The sequence below is a fragment of the Centropristis striata genome, chromosome 4 (genome assembly GCF_030273125.1).
Source record: "Centropristis striata isolate RG_2023a ecotype Rhode Island chromosome 4, C.striata_1.0, whole genome shotgun sequence".
Classification (NCBI taxonomy): domain Eukaryota; kingdom Metazoa; phylum Chordata; class Actinopteri; order Perciformes; family Serranidae; genus Centropristis; species Centropristis striata.
The window spans coordinates 37340500-37365591 of record NC_081520.1 but is presented as its reverse complement, the minus strand read 5'-3'; the positions used below and the strand labels follow the sequence as shown (position 1 = coordinate 37365591).

Here is a 25092-nt window from a genome sequence, read left to right as displayed (position 1 = left end):
TCAATGAAAATTTGTGGCCCCCTCCAGCATTTAAGTTGCCCATCCCTGTTTTAAAATAATTGTTTTCCACTTTTTATTGATATTACGGTTAGTAAAAAAGAAAGGCCATTACAACGCAGCCTAAATGACCTCTGATCCAGTTTGCTGTCCTTTTCCAGCTCCACTCTGCAGAAAGCGGTGCCCGGCCTGAGGGCCAGCGGTGACCAGCAGACAGACTCTCCTCTAACGCCTCCTGCTGCTCTGCAGGTCAGCTCGGCCTCAGGCAGCTTCCTGCTGTTCTGTCAGGATCAGCTTCAGCAGACTCGAGATCTACAGCAGCAGCACAGCAGGGAGCTCAGGTAAGAGACAGATACCTGACTAATCCTGTAGATGGACCGTCACTGTGCTGTGTTTCTAATGTGGATGGTCATAAGACCATCAAGGATGACAAAACATCAGTGATTGGAGATGCTTTTTGTTAACTCAAATTAGATAATTTTCTCTAAGGCCCCGTTCACACGAGGACGGTCAGGGCCAAAGAGCAGAGCCAAGCATTGCTAATAGATTAATTAAGTTTCCATTGAGGTGGCTTTGTAGTCAGTTTATCCCCTCAATGAAAGAGACATTATATGGGATTAGGACAAACACACACACATACATTCTTGTACTTCTATCCTTGTGAGGGCCCTCATTGTAATAGTGAATTCCCTTGCAAGGTGATAGTAGTTTGGGATTTTTTCATTAGTTTTAGTTTTAATTTTGTTGTGAATTTTTGTTTTCAAATTCAGTTTGTTTTAATGAGTTTTTAGAGTGAGTTTGCTAGTTTTAGTTTAGTATTTATTTTTTTGACATTCTTTAGTTTTAGTTTAGTTTTTATTAGTTTTAATGTTAGTTTTAGTTTTTTGTAATGGGGTATTTGTTGGGTGGGAGATTAAAAGAGGTCACAGTAAATTTTGCCTTTATTTCCTTTGCCTTATCATCTTCATTATGTATGAAAAAAGTTGACAAAGACGAAAACGAAGGACATTTTCACTATGATTTTATTTAGTTTTGTAACCACACAGTACAGTTTCAGTTAATTATCATTATCATGTAAGCTTTAACCCTTAAAACAAAGTCTGAAATCTCAAAAAAGCCTTTAAAGAAGTGAGGACCGGCCGAAATGTCCTCACTTTGCAAAAATGTTCTGACTCTGTTGGTTAAAAATGTGTTCCGGTCCTCACTATGTAGGAAGAACAAGAACACACACACACACACACACTCACTCACTCAGTTCATTCACCTTAAAACATCCATAAAACATCAGCAAAATCTGGTATTCCATTATGGACTTTTTCATTTTTCTGTGCAGAAGTGGTTGAATTTGTCAAGAAATTAAGAATGAGGAAATAAGCCATTTCATAACAGTATACTCCAAACTAAACAACTCTAAAAGTCAGAAATACTTCAAAATAAACACAATACTTGCTCAGAATTAGGTTATTCTGCCTATGTGGTTTATTGATTATACGATTATTTTCTTATGTTATTGTGTGTTTGTGAAAAAATGCAGCAAACATGTCTGCCATTTTTTCAAGATGGCCGCTATTTCAGGAGAGAGGAATCATGTTGTGGGAGAGACAAAAAGTGGTTAAAAAAAACCTAAAAATGTTTAGAACTTAAAATTAACTTTCTTCTGTTGATTGTTGTTTTTAAGACATCATAATTCCAACCCTCCTCCTTTATCCGGGCTTGGGACCGGCGAAAGTGACCCAAAGGAGACACTCTGGCGGAGTTATTGGGATTTTTTTGGGGTGGGGTGGGGGGGAGGGAGATGGGTTTTTTTTGGGGGGTGGGGGTGGGGGGGGGGTTGTTTTTTTTTTTTTTTTGCTTGTTTTTTTTTTTTTTGGTTTTCTCGAGGTTTTTTTTTTTTTGCTTGAGTTTTTTTTTGGGGGGTTTTCTCGAGTTTTGTTTTTTTTTGTTTGAGGTTTTTTTTTTTTCTCGAGTTTTTTTCTTTTGCTGTAGATGTTGTTGTTGATGTTGTTCAGGATGTTTCACAGATGACAGTGTGACTTGGGTGGTGGGAGGGAGAGTTAAGTTAGTCCAGGTCCAGGTCCTTCAGGTCCCTGTTCCTCCTCCACTTGTCTTGTCTCCTCACCCCCCGACGGCAGACTCTTTTCAGGACTGGTGGACTGGGGAGGGACGCCTCCTGCTGGCACGGCTCCTCGTCCTGCTGCTCCTCAGGTGGATCTTCAGTCCTGGGCCTTTTTCCCATGGGAGGAGAGTTGTCAACTTGTTCAGCTCTGTCAGCTCTTTTAGCTTTGATCGGAGATTGATTGGAGAGCTCAAAGTTGAGCGCCAACTGGACGCTGAGCTGAGTTGCCAGCTTGTCCACGTCCTCCTGGAAAAGGCTCTGATCTTTAATGGTGTTTTCTTGTAGAGTCCTGAAGTCCTCCTGCATCTTTGAATAGACCTGGTCTTGCTCTGCCTTCATGTTCTGGATCAGAGTCTGGTCTGCTGACGCCCTCTCTGCATTAATCTTGAGTTGATGGTCTAGCTCAGTCTGAAGAGAGGTCGCCTGCTGTTTGACAGCGACCACATCAGCTTCGTACTTCAGGCTGAGCTGGTGCTGGGACTCCTTGGCCTTCTCTAGTTGTTCTTGGAGCAGCCGGTTCTTCTCCTTCTCTACTTGGAGTTCAGTGGTGAACTTTTCCTGCAGCAAAATATGAGCGACTCTCAGCTCCTCATAATCTTTATGAAGCTCCTTCTTCTTCTTCTGCCTGGTGGTGTCCCTCACTTGTGTGGCAATTCTTGCAGTGCTCAAAGTTGCTGGATCGACGTACTTCTCGAGTCTTTCCAGGTCTTTCTTGTACTCTTTCCCCCTGTTGATGAACATTTCTTTAAGGGTCTTCTGACGAGCAAGTTCTTGCTTTGTTGCGTCTAATTCTTGGATGAGTTGAGCTGACCTGTTCCTTTCTTGGAAATGGCCAGCACTCTCTCTACCAAGAAGGTTCTTTAGATGTTGAACTTCTTGGCGAAGAGCATACAGCTCCGACATGTTGGGGTTCGGAGCCGGACGGTTGTTCTGCTGTCTAAAGGCTCTGTTTCCTCTGGGGTCTCTTGTTGGAGGCATTTTCTAACGATGTTTGATTAGATGTTGTCTGAATCAATGATCTGCTTTGGTTTTCTAACAAAGTGTTCTCTTTCTCACAGTGTAAAAACTAGTTGAGTCAGGGATATGAGACCGTCAGATCAACCGTTCAAGTATATATAAACTTCTGTGAAGTGAACGGATGATGTCATGATGACATCATCAAGCATTGCTTTGATCTTTAATTCTATTTTTCTATTGATCTTTGGAGCAGTTCCATGGTTCCATTGATGATGACATCACGGAACTAATTCTCTGATGTCCTAAAATAACTGATGATGTCATGATGACATGGTTCCATTCAAACATTTTTTTTATTTTCAATTTAAATAACTTTATTTGTATTAACAAAACATGTAGTTGACAAAGAATATTAAAGATGTACATTACACAATGTCTACATGACCCAAAAAGGCACAATGTCCGGCAACAACACGACTAGAGATGCAATTTGTGATTTTTTTTTCAGAAAATATTGATAACATATATTGATAACAAAGGGTGGGAAAAAAGAATAAAAAAACAAAGTAAATGTGTCAACATTTTTTAATCAGTGGGACTTTTTATATCTTGATTTGTGCATCATGGACAGAGACAAGCAGGATGCTGCACTGGGGTCGCCTCAGGTGAAGTCATGTGCAAGTTTTGAAGATTAAAACAATTCCGGATATGCCTTTGTTTATATATTTTTATATATTTTTCTTTTTTAAGTTTGGCAGTAAGTAATAATGTACACTGCAAGAAAAGAAAAGTTGGGTGAACTCAAAATTTCAAGGCAACAAACTTCGATAAAATTTTAAGTTGGACAATTAAACTAAATATTTTAAGTTTTGTTTTTGAGTTTCCTCTGAATTCAGATTTATGTCAACTCAACTATAAGTTTTCCTAACTTATAATTTTACATTGTAATAACTTTTAATCCTTACTTCTGCTAACTTCTGCAACGTGCTGAATTGGCACGATTGTAACACCGCTATGAAATGTCAGCTAATGTTGCGACCACAATTTTGAGTTAGCATTGATACGCTAATGGCTACTCTTGTAGCTGTAAGAAGCAGCGGCGCTAGCATCAGTTCGCCGCTAGCATCAGTTAGCCGCTAGCTTTCGCTAATGATCGATTTTCACAACAAAGAAATAAGAGTTAGCAGAACTATTGTCCCTTGTTTTGAACACCAACTTAAAGATATAAGTAACAACAACTCACAAACTTGTTTTTGAGCAGACAACTAGCTTCCTTTATTGTGCTAACTTTCATTATTGCCCTTAATGTCAATCATTTATATTTCCAAGTTTTACCAACTTAAATCACTGTTTTAGGCAAAAAATACAAGTTGGCTTTTTTGCAGTTTATGTATAATGAGAACTGGACACCAGTGGCGGAAAAAGTATTCAGATCCATTATTAAAGTGAAAGTACTAATACTACACTGTGAAATGACTCCACTATAAATGTTTTTGGGTTGTTATTATTGATGCATTCATGTAAGCAGCATTTTAATTTCCTCAAGGTAGGACTCATTTCAACTACTTAATATGCTTTTATGGGGTTTAATTATAAATATATAATAATTTGAAATGATTCATGTTTTTTATGTTAAATCTTGACCTGAAAAGTAACTAAAGCTGGCAGATAAATGTAGTGGAGTAAAAAGTACAATGTTTACCTTTACACAAATGTAGTGAAGTAGAAGTATAAAGTTAGATATGAGGAAATACTCAAATAAAGTACAAGAACCTCAAAATTGTACTTTAGAACAGTACTTGAGTAAATGTACTTAGTTACACTCCACCACTGTTGGATGCAGGCATTTCTATTGTGGGGCTCTTCTAGACTTTCCAAATGTTATCAAACCAAATTAATTAGTCATTAACAAAACCTATGATGTGCTTATATTATATAAAATATGGCAACAGTCTATATAACAGTTCGCTCCACCTGGGCCAGCTGAGATATCTGGATGCTTCTTGTATGAGACAGTTATGAAATACACTATAATAATAAAAGTCTGATTATTATTAAACCTGTATAATGAGTACTTTCACTATGTAGTTTGTTTTAGACCCTAATTGACCAAAGTTATTCCAGCATCTGCAGTAACAGCTGTCATAAACACAAAATTTAGTAAAAACATTTAGTGAAATAAAAACCACATTTGCTCCTTTGATCTTTATTTTCACGTTAATGTTAATATATAAACATAAATTGGAGTTTTAATTACAAAACAATCTGCCAAAACATGAAAAAATAAAACTGTTATATTTACACTTACAGGCATATTTCATGTGAAACTTGACTTGAGTTTGATGCTCTGAGGAAGCAGGTGACTTTGCTTCAGATTTTCCCGAGTGGAGGGTTTAAAGTCTTTGACATGCTGCAGAGTCAAGAGTGTTCACTGTTGTTATGAATTTAATTTTTTCACAATAGACAATATTTAACCAACCACCAGAAAAAAAGGGCACCAATAAATGAACAATCAGTAATATAAAACAGGTCTTATGTGTTGGTTGTGCACCACCAAATTTACTGTGAATATGAGGCAGTGTGGCAGCATGACTTCATATCTGCTGCCACTTTCTCCTGAAATAGTTTTCCTTGTGTCCACAAATATAAACCAAAGAATCACCCCGTGGTGTCAGGACAGTCATATAGTTTCAAATCAAAGCCATACAGAGAGCAAAAAGAGCAGAAATCTGACTGCAGAGAGCAAAACAGAAGCTTGTTTTTGGCCAAGAGTCGTTCAGTGTTCTGATACGCTGTAGTTTATCACAATTCCTAAAAGCACAAAGCAACATAAAGTATAAATCCAATAACGTTACAGCCATATACAACACATTCACAAAAATAAGCTTGCTTGTTAGAAAGGACTTCAATTGTCACCATTCATCTTCACGAAAACCACAAAGTTAAGCTGCCCTAACAATCTGAAGAATTAACAGAAAAAAAAAGAAAATTTACATTCAGAGCAAATATTCAAAAAGGGAGTTTCAAATCTGGGAATCAGCCATGAGAACAATAATCCAAGATTAACCGTCTTCTTCCCAAACAGTGCTGTTTGTTCATTTAGTGCAGCGACGTCTTGATTTTATTGTTTGTGTCATTTAATAACAGTTTGTGTGTAGGCTGTTTGTGTCCCTGCACTGTGTTTGTTACATACATGATGTCTACAAGACCCAAAAAGGCACGATGTTCAGCAACAACACGACTAGGGCTGCAACTTATGGTTATTTTCTCTATCGATTAAACTGCCAAATCAATTGTTTGGTCCATAAAATGACAGGAAATATTGACACATTTGTACAAGGTGACATCTTTGAAGGGCTTTTTCAGTTCCAAACCCCCAAAATATTCAACTTAATTTGATATAATCACAGAAAAGCAGGATCTCCATGTTTAAGAGGCTGGAAAAAACAGCATTTCATGCCGTTTTTTTGCATGAAAAATGACTTAAAAGTTTAATCTGTAATCAAAATAATTCACAATTTTTTTCATGTTGATCGCTTATCAATTTTTTGACGAGTCGTTGCAGCTCTAAACACGACTTATAGACTCACATCAGCTCCATGACAATCATATGTTTTTTTTCATTGAACTGTGTTCATTTTATCTTGAATTTACACCTTTTTTCTTTTGAGTACAAATAAATTACAAATTTTCACAATTAACCCCCCCCAATAATGATTTTACACAAAAAAGCAACAAAACATAAATGGCATCAAAGATGTTGAATGCCATAGACGGACTGTGACGAGCCGTGTGTATAACAGTTTGCTGTGTTCACAGATCTCAGACCTGTTTATTCTGACGCTGACCTCAAGACTTTCTCTGTGCGGGAGGCACAGGTCTGCACAGATGTTACAAAATAAAGACATCTCTGGTGTTAAGATCACTGAGGTGGTGTTGAGGAGTGATGCTGCCCTCCGAAGGCCAAACGAAGAATAACAGCTTCTGTCTGAAAGCTCCTACTGCAAACTCACAGAGCTCTGAGGAAACACATGAACTAACCTGCTCATTGTGCTTTAGATTGTTCTGTTTCAGGTGAAAAATACGGGGCTGGACGCTTAAGACACTGGTGATGGCTTGTGATTAATCCACAAGACAAGTCTGAATTTACTTGATTTAGTTTTGTTTTACCAATATCTACTAACAACAAATCAAATAGGAGGGGCACGAGTTGTAAAGATTAGAGTTCCTCTGACCCTCCAGTGACTGATTTATGGCTGATTTGTTCATTTTTTAAAATAAAATTTTCTTGATGTAAAAATACAATTTAGCAATGCAATAAATGGCCACAAATAATCAAGCTGTTCTGCATTGTATCATCAAATCAGATTTGTTTTATTTACTTCAAGTCCACCTATTATTTTCTTATTTAAGGACTGGTATTTGCAGGATACCTTTAGAAACAAATCATTGTTTTAATACATTTTTTTTGAATACAAGGGTTTTTTTTGCTATAATAAAGAACCAAAGCGTGCGTAAGAGTGAGGCGAAGAATTGTTATAAGCTTCTTGAGGTAGCAGGCGTTTTTCAGTTGAGGAAATTTGTTGGAGAAAAAAAGACATATTCACCTCTGCAGTGTGAGTGTTTGGACACCACAGATTTTTTTACTTGGTGCTAAATATGTGAGATTTTAAACATCCCACGACAGTATAATATAATATAATAAATATATATATATATATATATATATATATATATATATAAACACATATATAAATATAAATATATATATGAATATATATGTTTATATATATATTTGTATATATATATATTATGTTTATATATATATATATATATATATATATATATATAAATAAAAGGTTATTCTTGCGATATTTTGTGTTTGTTTGCTATGTTTTCTATGGAAATATATAATATATATACAGAGTGTTTGTTTTATGAACAGTATGTTTTGATGTGCTACAGTTTAGAGGAGATTTAGCTGAAACACCCTGTGGGAAATAAGGCGTTTGGTGTCGTGTCGCAAGGCCTTACAGTGTTGATATAAAGATGAACCATTAGTTAGCCACTAATAGCACTTAAAGATGACGGGACACACAGGTAAACAAGTTAAAACTACAACTAAATGCAGCTTTTATGATCGTGACTGTGTCTGTTTTTAAATGAGCCCGTTTGATTTCACCTTGTGTGCATGTACCTGTACAGTATAAGAGATAAAAAGATCCCTCCATCTCCCAGCCTTGATTATATTATCACACACAAGGTACCAAATCTCCTCCACAGGGCGTTAACATACAGTAACGAGTGTGTTTGTGGATCATAACCTCCCCTCCTCTCTACATCTCCTTCTCCTTCTTCGTCTCCCGGGTGCTGCTCTTCAAGAAGTCGCTCCTGAGCAGCCGGTAGAACAGAACGATGTTCATGCAGGTCATGATGGCCATGCCCACGCTGCCCAGCGTGTAGGCCAGGAGGGGCACGTTGTCCCTGTTGAGCACCAGCCAGCGGGTCATCCAGGCCAGCGTGTTGATGCGGAACACCACGTACGTGCCCAGGTTGATGATGCTGTTGACCCGGTACACCGTGCCGGAGGCGTTGCTGGACATGCGCAGCATCTGGCGGAGGTGGAGGAACACAGAGTTGATCTCCACCAGCAGGGCCACCACGGCGAAGCCCACGTAGCGGCAGGACACCACAGAGAGGCCGAAACAGGTGATCACCTACAGAGGAAGACAGGGAGGAAGAAGGTTAAAATATAGCAGAGCATTAACATATCATCAACAGTATAATGATACTTGAGAGGTTAAGGCAGGGGTGTCAAACTCTGGCCTGCGGGCCATATTTGGCCCGCAGTGTAATTTTATTTGGCCCGCGAGGCAATACCAAATTATTATATTATTATTGTAAATTAATGACATTGATGTGTTTTTTATTTGAAATTTGATTTTGCATGTCTGCACTATTTAGTTATATATTGGATGTTTATAAGCGTTGCTGGTTCCATATTTAATGTTAAAGCAAAACATGTTTGGTATATATTAAAATGTTTATTTGTTCAATGTTGTCCCGCGACTTTATTCAAGTTTTACATTTTGGCCCATTGTGTATTTGAGTTTGACACCCCTGGGTTAAGGTGACACATTAAAAGGCAGGGATCAACAGATGTTTAACCTTTTATCAGGCGAAGAACTATATTTGGTAACTTCAGTGTATATCAAAATGGGCTGGAGAAAAAAGTTGTAAATTTACTAGATTAAAGTGGCAAATCTACAAGAAAAAAAGTCGCAGATTTAAGAGATTTAAAGTGGTGAATCTGCGAGAAAAGTTGCTTTTTTCCCCCACTTCTTTCTCATAAATCTGTGACTTTTTTCCACGTAGATTTGCTACTTTAAATCTCTTAAATCACTTTAAATCTCTTAAATCTGCGATCTGCGTATTTTGTAAATACGGTTCTTCGCCTGATAAAGGGTTAAACACCTTTTCCCACAAATAAACAAAAATGTATAAAGGAAGAATGTGTGCACTTCACTCAGTCTTCAGACCAAGTGTAAACATGGTTTTAACTGCAGGTGATGTGACAAGGAGACTTAATGTGACACTTTTTATAGGTTGTTCCATGAGTTCACTGATTGTGTTATTATTTTTGCAGTCTACAAAGTGTTCTGTTCAATAATAAACCTCAATTTTAATTATTTATGAATTATTTTTTATTTACATATGAGCATCATGTACCTGTTACTTATTATTTGATTTGACCCTCACTGTTTTTAAACGGATAAATATGAATAAATATTTATAGGATTTTAATGATTCCAATGCCAATGCGCAAAAAAAAGTGCAAATGTGTTTGAGCTTTAAGACATATATTCAGGTATTTTTTTAACAGAGCAGGGTAAGGTGAAAAAAGTGACAATTATATCAACTGACCCAATAATAAGCCAACACGGGCATCTTTAATAATCAAATTATAATTTAATTAAGGGGATTCTTTTAAATTAAGTTAAAGCTGTGGCGGAGCAAACTATGAATAATTTTCAGATCTGATCCATTTCCATATTAAACTCCTTTTCAGTAAAATTGTTTGACACATTCTTTCACGTTGGAAAGTATTTTACTCAGTGACCAGTGGAAGGAGACCACCTCAGTCCTGCTGAAAGTTTGTGTGACAGAAAATCTCCACAAGATGGCAGCAACATCCCTCACAACCAGCCTGACTTCTGTAAACACAGACAACTCAACAAGTCCTGTCCACTAAACAGTCCCTGTATTTAATGTTGGGACAGAAGCTGACTCACTCACTCACACAGCAGCTGTGCCGCAGGTGTAAAATCTGGACGACAGAAACAAGTTTATAACCAAAACAAGCTGCTGAGCCGCCTCTCCACAGGAGCTGCAACTGCTCTTACACCAACACATTCAGCAGCTTCATTCACACTCAGAGCACACTCGTTTAGTGTAGCAGCAGGACAAACAGGTCGCACTTCAGTCTTGTTAAAACCTCGGCTGCCTTGTTTATGAATCAAGAGTTTGGTCGAATGCCACTAGAGCCATGTTAAATAAACTACAATGTATACAGAATAGAGTTGCCCGCACAATACTAAAGTGTGACTACAGGACAAATATTATCTCTATGCATAAGGAACTTAATTGGTTATTGGTCAAACACAGACTATTGTACTCACTGCTAATTGTTATTAGAAATATATCTGTCCTAAAAGCACCTTTTATTTTGTTTAAAACCTTGCTTTTAGTGCAGAGAGTCATAAATATATCACCAGACATGCAGCTGTAGGTAACTTTACATTACCTAAAGCAACATCTAACGCCAGCAGGCGCACGTTTCTGTATAGAGGTATGAAAGAATGGAATTCACTGCCTAAAAATATCAAACTCACCACTAACATGAAGCAATTCAAAATATTAATAAAACAGTATTTATCAAAATAAGAAAACATGGTACATTTATATGTATGTAGTATATTTCTATAGATATATGATACGTGTTATTATAATGTATGTATGTATATATGTATAATATATGCTGTAGAACGAATGTTTATATACAACATATGTATTATGTGTTAGTAGATTTTGTAATGATTTATACATATGATATGTAGAAATGTGTGTAATATGGATTAATATGTGAATAATTTTTGTTTTGTTTTGTTTTTTATTTTTATTATGTTTTGTGTTTTCAACTGTATATTTGATACTGTTGGACCCCAGGAAGAATAGCTGTGGCTTTGCTGCAGCTAATGGGGATTTTAATAATAAACTAAACTTAATAATAAACTAAGACTAAATGGTTGGAGAGGACCAGTCACGGGACGCACGATGAGAGGATGACCTTCACCATCCGTCACGGCTCAGCTGGAGACGCATCTTGTGTTTAAGTACGTGTGTGTTGTTTGAAGTCACAGGATGCAGCAAACAGTCGTGCAATGTAAGACAGCAGGGCATGTGAGGAAAGTCAGCCGGCCCTTACATTAAGTGTCCGCTGTGACATTTGTGTCCTCGGCTCAAGAGGTCAGAAGACACTTTTCACTTTCTGCAAACTCAATCAACGTTCAATTACTTTTCTGTTTGGATCCAATCAAATAATCTAGAGTGGACTGATATGGGATTTTTAGACCGATGCCAATGGTGATTTTAGAGGGAAAATTCATTGATAAGAGATATGGTGGCTAATGTATATTTTCTCCAATGTGCAATATCTGGAAAATGCAAAGTACTCTCAGGAAAACAAACAAAGACAAAATTATATATTAATTAATAATGAATGCCAAATAGCAGAAATGTGTGTATATAATATGTATAGAATGTATATGTCATATTTTTTATATTCTTTATTATGTCTTCTATGTCTATGTGTCCGTATCTTTTTTTTATTTATTATTATTTTTTTTTTAAAATACTTTATTGCAAGGCTGCTTTTTTTTTCAAGGTATATATTCACAAAGTAAATAACAACACATAGGGCAAACAGACAACAGACAATTTTTTTTTTGTGTCGTTAGTTTGTTGTTTATTCCTTTTCTTGGAGATCCTCATTTGGGGAATACCAGTTTGCCTTGTATATATGTTTGTCTGTTTACCCTGTGTCCGTATCTTGAGCTTCTGTGTCAACTAAATTCCCCCACTGTGGGATAAATTAAGTCATATCTTATTTTATTTAGTGATTTTTTTGTTGTTGCCAAAATCAAAACAGACCTTTTATTAATGTGGATTGCTATAATATGACTGTAAGTGTTTGGCAACTTTATAATCTGTTGCTTTTTCACTTTGTTAAGCACTTTAAATTTTCTTACTGCTGAAATGTGCTCCTGTAAGTTCACATTGTTGTAACGAGTTGTTAGTCTTGGCAGCATTTCTTGTGAAGTGCACTGTACGGGCACTGCTCAGCCTTCACATCCACAAATTAAACTGTCATCAAAATGGTTTGGCTCAGATCCAACATCGGTCCCGGCCAAGTCTGGCCATTTGATTTATATCCTGCTAGGACCCAAGTGTCAAGTCACCGAGATGTTTACAAATAAACCTGTGGGAAATATCTAAAAAGGGAAAGTTGAGAATTTTCTGAAGGGGGTTGTATGACGTACTTATTCATTCACAGTTGTGTGATTAGTTTACACAAGGATATGATTTGTGGGATTTGGATTGTGATAATAAAGATAAGCTAATAATAATGTTAAATACAACATGCTGTGAAATTGTTGCGCCAAGTACAGACACACAGACATTGTATTAAATTGTTTTTTTTTTACCAATGTTTAAATATTTGAAAGAAAATCTTAAGATTCTTTTATATTAATTTATGTGTTATGTTATTTGCCCCCATTGTTTTACAGCGAGGAGATGAAAGTGACCGATCCATGAAAACGATAGCGCTAGGCTAATTCACCGGCGTTAGCGTCCTTTGTAAAACGTAAAACGTTAAACGGTTTGAAGATAACAAGTCAACAGGACATTTTATGACATTTTGATAGCATGTTAGCCAAAAGCCGTCCGATGTGTGATTCAGTGACACTAGCTATTAGCACTGTACAGCCCTGTATTATGTTAGGCTCCAAGCAACATTGCTAGCTAGCTTAGCATGCTAATTTTACAAACGGTGTCATTAACATACGTTTTATGACAGGAACCATAACTGTTAAATCCGGTTTGGGTTATCTCATCTAACATCGCTAGACAATCGTTAGTTATGTTTGCTAGCTAGCAAATTACCTTGGAGCAGACATTTGTGTGTCTTTTGATCTTCGAGATATTAAGTTGGGAGAGGGGTCTCCCACACCGTTTAATCCAAAGCTTCTTATTTATTGAGTTTTGGAAAAGGGGAAAAAACAACTCCCGCTAAACTCTGAGGATACCTGGTGGCAGACCGTTTCACCTTGTTGCTCAGAGCTCAAAGCTTGATGGAGCTTCTTCTCTTAGTAACGGTACTAAGGCTATGATTGGACGAGGAGCGTTTGGGGGAGGAGTTTTGCGAAAGGTCAATTGTGTTTATTCACCTATAAACGGCTCAAAACAAGTTTTGTTTTTTTAAGTACACTTAGAAATCCAAAACATACTTCAATGGGTGGATAAAAGATGTTGTGTTTCCTTTGACATGGACTAAGACGTCAATGCTGTCATTTCACTGACGTGCTGTAAATTAACTCCCTCCAGACCCTCCTACTGCTGACTGCTGAAAATAGAAACAATCCCAAGCATTGATCTCTGGAGAAAACACATCACTTCATAGTGGAAACTCCAGCTGAACAATAAAAATAGTGATTTGTGGACTGAATGACTCACACACACAGCGGGTAATCACAGTCCAAATCAAAGTCTTCACCTGTTGTCAGGTTATAATAACAGAGATGATGAACAACATCACCGAACAATTACAGTGACGACAGTGAAAGCAACACATACCACCCGCCTCATCAAAGTCAGTTGTCTGGGAGGGAAAGCAGTTATGTCAACGGGACAAATGGCCAAAACAAAGACGCGTGCGTGCGCACACACACACACACACACACACACACACACACACACACACACACACACACACACACACACACACACACACACACACACACACACACACACACACACACACACACACACACACACACACACACACACACACACACACACACACACACACACACACACACACACACACACACACACACACACACACACACACACACACACACAGTAGTGTGGCTCCTTTACACTCTAATCTGATCTAAGAAGATAAAACATGACTGAACTTGAGGGGGTCAAAACAAAACCCTTACACAATTTTGAGATAAATACAGGACTTTTTCTGTGCACGTGTATCTAGTTTTATCTCATTTATGGGTTTTCTTTTATCGGCCTTATCAGTCATTCTCAAGCTTTTGTAACCTTGTTACAACCTTGTTACAAAAGCGGGTCAACAGGTCACACTACATATATATAACACACAATAAAGTTGTACAACAGTGAAGTGGCAAACCATAAAAAGTTATGCAGACAAACGCGCCACACTGTGTGCATCCTCCCAGTGCAGAGAGGTGACTGTGACCCCACTGATGTCACATCACGGGGACATCAGGTGATAGCAGACCCACATGACTCAGTGGCCAACCAGCAGCCAGCAGCAGGCCAAAACAAACCCTGATGTTTCTGATAGTCATCCATTAACAGGGCCAACTCCCTCACCCTGACCTGAGAGAGAGTCACAATAACCCTCCACCAGCCCCCCGGATCTGTCAGAAGATTACAATGATTCAGCACTAGCTGGATTTGCATCGTTAAACTCTTCTGAAGCTCTGCTTTCACATGCAGAAGCCCAGACACTGACACAGACACACAAACTCTACTGGGCAGACAGATCCACAGGTCAGCTGGATTTTAACCACTTTGACCCATATTAAAGGGAGAGTTAGGTTTTTTTGTGGAAGTGGGGTTGTATGAAGCTCTTTACATTTACATTTAGTCATTTAGCAGACGCTTTTATCCAAAGCGACTTACAGGAAGAATAAAAACAAACAATCAAGGTATAGTGTAATAAGAGCTATTAGTGCATCAATAAGTGCTAGTGACAATTCTTTGAGGAGTAGGATTATCGTGTGGTGCTAGGAAAGAAGGTACTCTCTGAAGAGCTGAAGGTCTTCAGGAGTTTTTTTTAAAGGTAGAGAGGGACGCCCCTGCTCTGGTTGGAACTGGTAGTGTGTTCCACCAGCACCACCACTTATCCATAGTGAGTGTATTACCTACAGTAGATGGTTCATCTTCAGTTCGGAGAAGCGGGCGGTACTGGAGGCACCAGATTTTGTGTCCAAATAAATTACAAAATAAAGGAACATCTTAAAGATGATGATATGTATCAGTATCTTCACTTTGCATCAATGATATTGGAACATTGATTGCTGTATCACTCTAGATTGACGTATTGTTAAAGCCGTAATAGAAAGAAAATACAGTCATGGAAAAAATTATTAGACCATTGTTTTCTTCAGTTTCTTGTTCATTTTTAATGGTTTCCTTGATAATAACCAACATCGTTATCAGGAAAACCATGGAAAATGGCAAGATATCAGCTCTTATGAGCTATTTTTGTTGTTTTCATTATATTTGTCCAAACAAATGTACCTTTAGTTGTACCAGGCATCAAATGAACAAGAAAGCAAGGAGAAAATAAGGGCGGTCTAAAAAATTTTCCCATGAATGTAGTTCCGAAAAAGGTATTATCTTGAGTAACTGGGTCAGACTGAGAAACAGTTCAGTCGTTCCCTTTTGAGCAGCACAAGACGAGAGCTATCTAGATCAGTTATATTCTATAGAAAGCAGAAATCTCTATGGCCGCTATCTCCACAACAACACAAACAAACGAGCAGTAGATCAGCATCTTCCGTGTTCTACAAGGTAAAATGTTTTTTTTAACGGAGTCTGGTGGCTTTGAAGAGAGAGATAACAGCTTCAGTTCCCCGTTTGAAAGGGCTGTCTGATGGTAAGATAAAGCAGTGAAAATAGTCTAAATATAGTGTGAACTTTCTTCTCATTAGTTTTCTCATTAGGTCTGCCTTTTTTAGGTGGCTAAATGTGTTTTGCAGTACTCTGCTTAGCTTCTTGTTTGCTTCTTCAAACTGGGGGCGTTTTCGACCGCCATCTACTGTAGGCAAATCACTGACTTTTGATAAGAACCTCATACAACCCCACTCCAAAAAATCCAAATCATTCCTTTCAAACAGAAATAGCAGTGCAACTACTTACATTTCAGTTTAATGCCAGTTAATTCCAAATTACATTATTACGTTAAGGCTATTTATTTATTAAAAGTTAGTGAAAAGGCTGGTTTTGAAGTAGCAAATGACCTAAATTTGAGGAAGATATTGTGATATGATTCAGAGGAAGCCAACAGATGTTTTGGTCAACCACCTGTAGCTACAGACTGCGAAGTTGGAGGTTTAAATTGCACCTAAGAGGATACGAGGACCTTTGGACTGCACTGATATACATTAACCTGCTGTTTATAACCACCGGGATAAAATACAAGCAAAGGGCTGAAAAACAAGGTGATGTGGGTGTTTGTTCGCTGCGTCTTCTCCCTGTGGGCTCAATTAGATGTTCTCTGGTGAGGGACCTCCTCGGCCAACTTTCAGTAGGGGGGGCACTGGGTGAAAAGGTTGCAGGCAAGTAATGTAAACTGTGATATGAACATGTATGAACATGTATATATCCTGTTTAGAATATAACCAGCTCTAATTAGACTTTATCCTTAACCTTGAGCATCAAAGGAAGCAACCACTCTGACCACAGGTCAACCAGAAACTGGGGCAAAGTTCACATGATAAGTTTGTGTCCAGATGGCAGGTATTGATACAAGTTTGTGCTTTTGAAAAGAGCCACTATGTCAATCAGTATACAGAAAACAGGGCGAGATGAAGCTGATAAAAAGATAAGTAAAGCCTTGAACAGGGTTTAGAAGAAAGATAACCTGAGAGTTAAACAGCTTCATCCTTTTCAGTAGTTAAAAAAACACTATATACTAGATGTGGGAATCAGCAGAGGCTCCAAGATACGATTTCATCCCAATACTTGAGTCATGATTCGATATTATTGTGATTTTAAGCATTTTGAGTGTGTCATAATGAGTGTGAGTAATGCGATACAATATATTGCGATTTCACTGTTTAACTGCATTTTGTGTCCAAAAATTTTAATAAAATCAAGAATTGTTTGTCAAATAAGAGAAAAGTCTGTTCATCTCACTTCAGTCTTTTTATTTCTCCACAATGAGAGTAAAACCCACAGACTGACCAACAGTCAGACTGAACTGAACTGATATCAAACATGTATGGACGACTGCAGCATTTTCTCTAACTTTCCTCAACCTTTAGCTTCACTGCTCTGAATTATTTTGAATGAAACATTAAAAAAAAGAGCCTAACTTTGCAGCATTATTTCGACAACTTCCCGACATGATATCCTGACGCATCGATCTTCTAGTTTCATATGAAGTTTCATATATGAATTGATATAATAATGCCACACAAAATATTGCAATACTATGCTGTATTGATTTTTCCCCCACCTCTACTATATACTCCAGCTTTATTGTCCAAGGATGTTTGCTGCAACTTGTTTCAGTGTTATTTAAACATATAATGAAATGCATTAATGTCCATCTGCACATGAAATAAAACACTGAGGGAAAACCATGCTCGTCTGTGCTTTACATTGGTGAAAATGCACACATTTAGAGTCGTTTGGGTCTCTTTTATAGTGTAAATGCAATGAATGCATCTCACAGAATGTGTGTGTATACGGGAAGTGATTTTCACTTTTGTTGACATTATGAGATATAGGGCATGGCCTTAGCGGTGGTCTGTGCTTTCTGAGGGCCCTTCTAGTCAAAGTTCAGCCCCTTTGAAGCTTTTTTTTTTTTTTAAAGATTATTTTTTTGGCATTTTACATGCTTTATTGAAAGCGAGAGACAGATAGAAAGGGGGTGACAGAGGGGAGGACATGCGGTAAAGGGAGCTCAGGCCGGATTCGAACCCGGCTCCACCACAGCGAGGACTGTAGCCTCTATACATGGGGCGCCTGTGTAACCCACTACCCTACGGACCACCCCCCCTTTGAAGCTTTTAATGAACCTACAATGTTTCAACCACGGGGACCAGGGTCCAAAATATGTTCAAGGGACATTTTCTGTGGGCATTTTACCCCCCAAATGTGTCCTGGTCATAGGTCAGTTCCTTCTAAAAGTACAGGAAGTTTCAGGTTGGCTTTGCAGGGATGACCAGCGCTGACACAAAGATTGCTTCAACTCTAGCTGGATACTCTAGAATCCATTAAGGAGCATTTAACCATGAAGAAAGAAAATTTCTCATTAAAAGTTAAGTTAGGCTTTGCTGTCGGCTTCCTGTCTCATTTTAAAACAGCTGAACAGGTACAACCGTGATTCAAAAAACAAGTTGTAATGTTGTTGAAAACAGAAGTAAAAGAGAATGTGATAATTTGCGAATCTTCTGTTTTATTTTTTCAGATGAAGCGGGTGATCACACTCGTTTACATGACACTTGAAAAAAAATATTGCCTTAATCCGACTGTAACTGGACTGAAGTGCATGTAAACAAGTATCCTGGGACTAGATTAACCAGGAACTTCTTAGTGGAAACGTAGCTTAAATTGTTATTTTTCACACAGCCATACACTTCTTCCACTACTGATGCAACATTTCAGAAGTTCACCCTTGAGTATATACCTTTTTCTTAAAATTTAAAATACACTTGGCTCTAACTTCCTGCTCGTCACACACCTTTATTTGAAATTGTCAAAGCAGACACAAAGGTTATTAAAGGTTATTTGTCAAACCAGTTTTCCTGCCTCCAACTTATAACTTGTTAGGTGGCTCAATGAAAGGAGAATTTCAAGTTAAAAGACCGGCGCAGCATGTTTCATTTTCTTTGTTTGGGAAAAAAAAGATTGGTTACTCTGATATTCTTGACAGTGTGTGTGTGTGTGTGTGTGTGTGTGTGTGTGTGATATTGGTAAGATGTGCTTCTGAAAGCACATTCACACCCATATTTGTTGAGTGACGATTTAATGAATTCCAAACATCATCTAATTTATTTTGCTACTGTACGTGTGTGTGTGTGTGTGTGTGTGTGTGTGTGTGCGTGTGTGTGTGTAAGAAGGCACATAAATACCAAAACCACCTAAAGACGATGTCAGCAGCAGCCCTTCTGAGGTAACTAAAGCATTAGAAATAGCAAACCACAAATATTTCAGATATGTTGCCATCAGCACTCCGACACATGGAAAGTAGCGTCTGTCATCATGTTCCACCAAAGTTAGCGTTCAGGTTTAACCGCTTGAACTGGAATGGAAAGGTGGGAGCACTGTCAACCTACAGCCTGTTGAGCGGGCGGCCCGGGTTCGAATCCAGCTCGGAGCCCTTTCCCGCATGTCTTCCCCTCTGTCTCCCCCTTTCACTCTCACTATCTCTCAATAAAGCTACAAAATGCTCAAAAAAATATCTTATCTAAAAAAAAACAACCTACAGCCTGTTAGCCATTACAGGGACATTATAGGTTGGTTTACATACAATAGATAAGATGTTGTCATCAGAACACATTCTAACACCTGCTTTTCTTTTTACAACTTTGATTTTTTTTTAAAGTGCTGAAAAGTGTTATTTTATCCCAAAAAGTGAAGAAGTATTCAAGATAATGATGATGACATTATATATTCAATCAAATCACCATATATTCTTTCAATTATAGCAAAGCTTCAATCAGTAACTAAAGGGAAATAGGGAAAGGGAAATAACTGAAATAGATATTATATATAGATATATTAGGTGGCACTTTCACAACCCAAAGTTTAGTCTGTTTTAATGGAACTCTGGTGCCGTTTAATCAATGTTACAGTTTGTTTGGTTGCCTACAATCGTACTTGGTGCGAACCAAGACGAAAGGTCCGAGACCACTTGTGAGAGGGGGCCTTGGTCCATGGTGCGGTTCGATTGCACTGTGAACGTAATCCAAACAAATAACAGGAAATTACCCAAATGCAGCAGATTGTGGGCTACCTACTAGGGGATTTAGTGAGATGTACACAGACCGACAGATTACAACATTACAGACTTGCACTTCTGCTGAAGTCTGATGTTGACTTGACATCTGGGCCGAAGAACACAAACAGGAGATGCTGAATAAACTGCACAAAAACAATGACATTTATAAAATAATTCACAATAGATCAGGGCAGTGTCTAGGTAAAAAAAAACTTCAAGAGCAATATTTCATGGTGCGTTCGGCTCCATGTTGCTTTGTTTATATCCTTGTTTACATTTTCCAACACCAACTTTCCAACCAATGAGGAATAATACTACGAGTATATTTCTAGCCCTCTGCCTTCGTACACGACCCTCCACAAATCCTTTTTAAAAATTTGGTCTGCACATTTGTACACTGTGAAAGAAAACCAGACTAAATACAAAACAAACCAAAAGTATCACAAAAAATTTCACTCTGATTTGGACTAACAAAACAGACTTGGGTTGTGAAAAAGCCAGAACTCAGAAATCCGAACTATCCCTTTAAGAAGACAGTAACAGGTTTCCTAAAAATCATTATTAGACAGGCAGTGCTTTTTAACACGGGTCATAAAGTGAAGCTGATGGAGAGGAAGTCGACCAGCTGTGGGGTGATGAGCAGGTGGGAGGGACTAATGAAAGCTCCAACAGGAGGGAAGGATGTGCAGCTTGGAAACATGAGACTGTTATGATTACACACACACACACACTGGAGGACTGAGGGACATAGCTATTATCATGCGATCTGCATTAACTCCAGTCAGCTGACAGCGGCACAGCAAGCCACTTCAGAGCATCACTGGGCGGTTTCACCAGATGTGCGCAAATAGTTATTTCAGGCAAATTTGATCAATTAGCATAGCATGGGTATTAATTTACATGTTTACTGTGTGCGTGTGCTATTTTAACCCTTTATCAGGCAAAGAACTATATTTGGTAACTTCAGCAGCTATCTAAAATGAGTAATAAATGAAATAATATTTTGAGAAAAAAGTTGCAAATTTACTAGATTTAAGTGGCAAATCTACAAGAAAAAAAGTTGCAGATTTAAGAGATTTAAAGGAGCAAATCTGCACGAAAAAAAGTCAGATTTACAAGAAAAAAGTGAGGAAAAAAAAGCTACTTTTTTTAACGCAGATTCACCACTTTAATCTCATAAACTTTTTTATCAAAATATGATCCCCCTCCCCTGGGTCCATTTGTTTATTTCACACATTCTTGCTGTATCTAATATCCTCCAATATTCTCTAGGGTTGAAATTTGGAATTTGCAAGTATTTCAATGAGTGCCCTATTAAGGGTTAAGTGCAGGCTGGGACTCTTTTTCCTCCTCTTCCCATCACGAGACGTCAGGGCGAGGCTCCCCGACTGTTGTGTTTTGGTGAATCATGGCTACTTGTAGTATTCAGGCTCTGGGTGTGAAGGGAGGAGCGGTGGTTTGACTCAGCCATTACTTCACCTCTGACAGCGGCCAAGGGAAGACTCCCAATGCTCTCAGTGCTCATTAGGACCAGGAAGCTCCAGAAGGCTCCTGAGATCTGAGGAAACTCCAGATTGTTTACGTGATGCACTTTCAGCTCTGAAACCTGATGCTGTGATGTTAACTTGTTTATCTTTTTCACGAGAGAAAAAAAAACACACTGGTACTAATCATATTCAACCATTATACCATCATTTTTTTCTCCAAATAAATTATCAAATGCACTTAAAACATTTTGGGAAAAATGTTTGTTCTACACTAAGCTAACCAGCTTCTCAACCCAGCTGCTTGTTTATCTCACAGATAGGAGAGTCTTTGAGTGACAGCTTGTTTTTAGCCATTCATTTTATTTTTGATAAACTCTTTATTTAAATTGTCTGCAATTGACTGATACTGAACATTCATGTTTATTTAGCCATTCATTTATTTTCATTTTCCCAGTCTTCATTTCTGGAACTGGTTGACAATGTCATACATTTTATTAAATGTATAATTTTTTTATTTGTGTAACTATAATTTTTTATTTATTTTTTGGGCTTTTTCATGCCTTTAATGGACAGGACAGCTGAAGAGAGATAGGAAGCAGGGGGCAGAGAGAGGGGAATGACATGCAGTAAACGGCCGTCCGATGCGGGACTCGAACCGGGGCCAGCTGCAGCGAGGACTGTAGCCTCTACACATGGGGCGCCTGCGTAACCCACTACGCTACCGACCACCCCCTTGTGTAACTATAATTAAATTATATTATTTAACTCTTGAACCAGGCAGTGTCTTAAGATTACATGTTAAATATTCCAAAATAAAGTTATTTGTTAAAGAAAGCAGCCTGTGCACAGACATACAGGTGCAAAATTGTTGCAAAATCCACATAGAAAATGTTTATTTTCATTCCAGCTCAAAAATTCACTAAATCATCCGCTATATCGGTGATTTCCCCCTCTAAATTCATAATAGTTATGGGTTCCGGGGAGATGTGAGGCACAAGACAAAGGAAATCTCTTAATGGGATTTCTCTTACTCTTATCTCTTAATATCTCAGCCTTTCTGTGAAAAATAATAACAAGAGAAGACACTGAAATGGTTAACTGCACTTACTACAAACGTTCAATGTGAGGTTGTTCCTACGCTGCACTCTAACATGCATGCACTCCCGCCTACGCTGCTTTAGGAATCATACGCACGTACTCTGGTATTCCTGCTGCAGCTGGATCTGAGCTACGTTTGTTCTCAGTCTGTTTCATGCAGTGGCTCTTGGTCATTAGGTATGTCACTGGGTGGAAGACACGTTCAGTTCCTACTTTGACCCAGCTCGCTTTTCAGCAATGGCAAGTGTGTCAACTTTGCAAACAGCATTCCTTGTCGCCATGCCAACTGTAAACAAATGCCACCTCCTTTTTGGTTGCTCCCTGCCTGTTTGGAAAGCATGGCACGTGTGGGAGAGTGCTCTTTTCTGTCCATATAAATGTTTTATACATAAATATAAATCAGTGTATGAAGTGTAATATAAAGCTCACACACACTAACATGCTCTGTGCAGATGGATGACACCTGTATCTAAACGCATGCTGATAACTTGAAGTTACAAAATCCTGATAAACACTGTGTGGGGTTAACACGACAATAAACACTAAGTGTTTTTTTCCCCACACATGCTGTCAACTGTTTTACGATGGACCTCCTGTTTTTAACACTTAAAAAGGTATAATATGTAACTTTTATTGCATTAAAATGTCTATAAATGACTAGACTAATGTCCTGTCAATAGCGTAATATCCCCTCTGCAGAGCAGCAAGAAGAGGTTTGTTAGAGGCTTGTTAGACAACTTAAGGCCAAAATAACTTGGCGAAAGACAAACAGGGAAACAAGCCGAGCAGCTTTGCTTGCTGTCCCTCCAGCACGTCCTTCATGCACAAATCAGCCATAGAGAAATGCTGAATTTAAGATCATTCAGTGCTTTTTATGAGTTTTAATCACCCGGTCAGTTTGTTTTGAAGAACAGGAGACGTCTTGTGTTATTGTTTTTGATTGTGTGACCACGAGCAGCAGAAAATACAAACTGTGTTTAAACTTCCGACCAAAGCTAATAGTTTTTATTTTTCTGTCTTTATGATTTGCGCTCAGTACTCTCACATATTACAGATGCAGAGATACTTCTCAGTAGTGGGAAGTTTGAATGGGAAAGCATGATGTATTAGGGCTGGGCGGAATATCAGTATTATGATTTATACCAATATATTTTAGAAAGACGTGTATATTAAATGTATAATAAACTGATATATAGTACCTTTTGATGTCGCCTTAACTCATGACTGCTGTTTCTTATGGCCGTTTCGGATTTGGGATTGCAGTTGAAGAGCAACACAACGTTGTTTGTGCCGCAAACAAATTGCTTCAAAAGGTGAAAGGTTTGGACTTAAAGTCTTAAATGAAACAGGTTGATGATGATAACTTGTGACGTTGAGTTAAACCTTAAAACTTTGCATGTTTTGTTTAAAATACCAATATATATTGTATATCGCCATTCGGCCTTAAAGTACCAGGATATGACTTTTGGTCCGTATCGCCCAGCCCTATGATGGATGCTTTCTCACTCTTGAAAGCAAATGGTAATGGACAGTGTATTAACATCATGTCAACCTGACTGCTTAGGGCAGATCTACACACGCACTCTGAAAGCAATTTTCAGGCTCTTCATCAGCATTTCTGTGGTTGATAAAGAGACAAGAAGCAGCAGCCACCAGTCTGTTATTTTCATTTAGTTTGTAGTCTTTACATGGGATGAGCGTGAAAAACAGCAGACAAGGAAATTCCCCATTGTCAGACCATGAGGGGGGAAAAAAACAAAACCAAAAAGAGATATAATACTACCAGAGCGGAGGCTGTGATTGGTGTGTAGCCATGTGAGGGGGTGGTACCAGCTGCAGAGAGTAGGTGGACGAGGGGGGATGGGGGAGATGTTTGGAAGTCAGACGAAGGAAGAGGGGAGGGGGGTCGAGAACAAGGCAGCGTGTGTGATATATGGAGTGGAGCCACAGCACAGAAATGTTTTGGGGGTTGCACACATTTGCAGAAGTCCTCTCAGGAAGCAGGAGGTTTGCTTCATGTATGTATGTTTGTGTGTGTGTGTGTGTGTGTGTGGTGCCCCTGAGGTTTATGTGGAGACCAGATGTCTGTCCTCCTGTCAGGATATGGGGGACCTCTCGGGGTTCCCCGCCAAAAAGATGAGGCTGCTGAGCACACATCTTTCCCGCCAAAAAACCCCCAAAACAACTCAATTTCCATTTTCTGTTCTACATTATGTGTCACGCTCTGACGTCTCATTGGCTGTCTATATGTGGCGTGAAATTGTTGTCTTTGTATCGTTGGAGGCCTCCTCGCTCAGTGAAAACAACAGACGTTCACGGTTCGAAAACATGATGTTGACACTGTAGATTTTAAACACCAAGCCTCGCTCCGTGTGGTTTGT

At 38.4% G+C, this 25092-nt stretch overlaps 1 protein-coding gene across 1 annotated transcript in view; it reads right to left on the bottom strand.

The window, feature by feature from the left end:
* Nucleotides 1-7910: 7910 nt before the first annotated feature.
* Nucleotides 7911-25092, bottom strand: part of tlcd2 (TLC domain containing 2) — a 31078-nt gene continuing 13896 nt past the window's right edge. Inside the window, exon 4 of the mRNA XM_059331368.1 lies at nucleotides 7911-8787. Within this exon, the coding sequence (XP_059187351.1) occupies nucleotides 8407-8787 (381 nt within the window). The 3' untranslated portion in view covers nucleotides 7911-8406. The remainder of the gene's footprint in view (nucleotides 8788-25092) is intronic.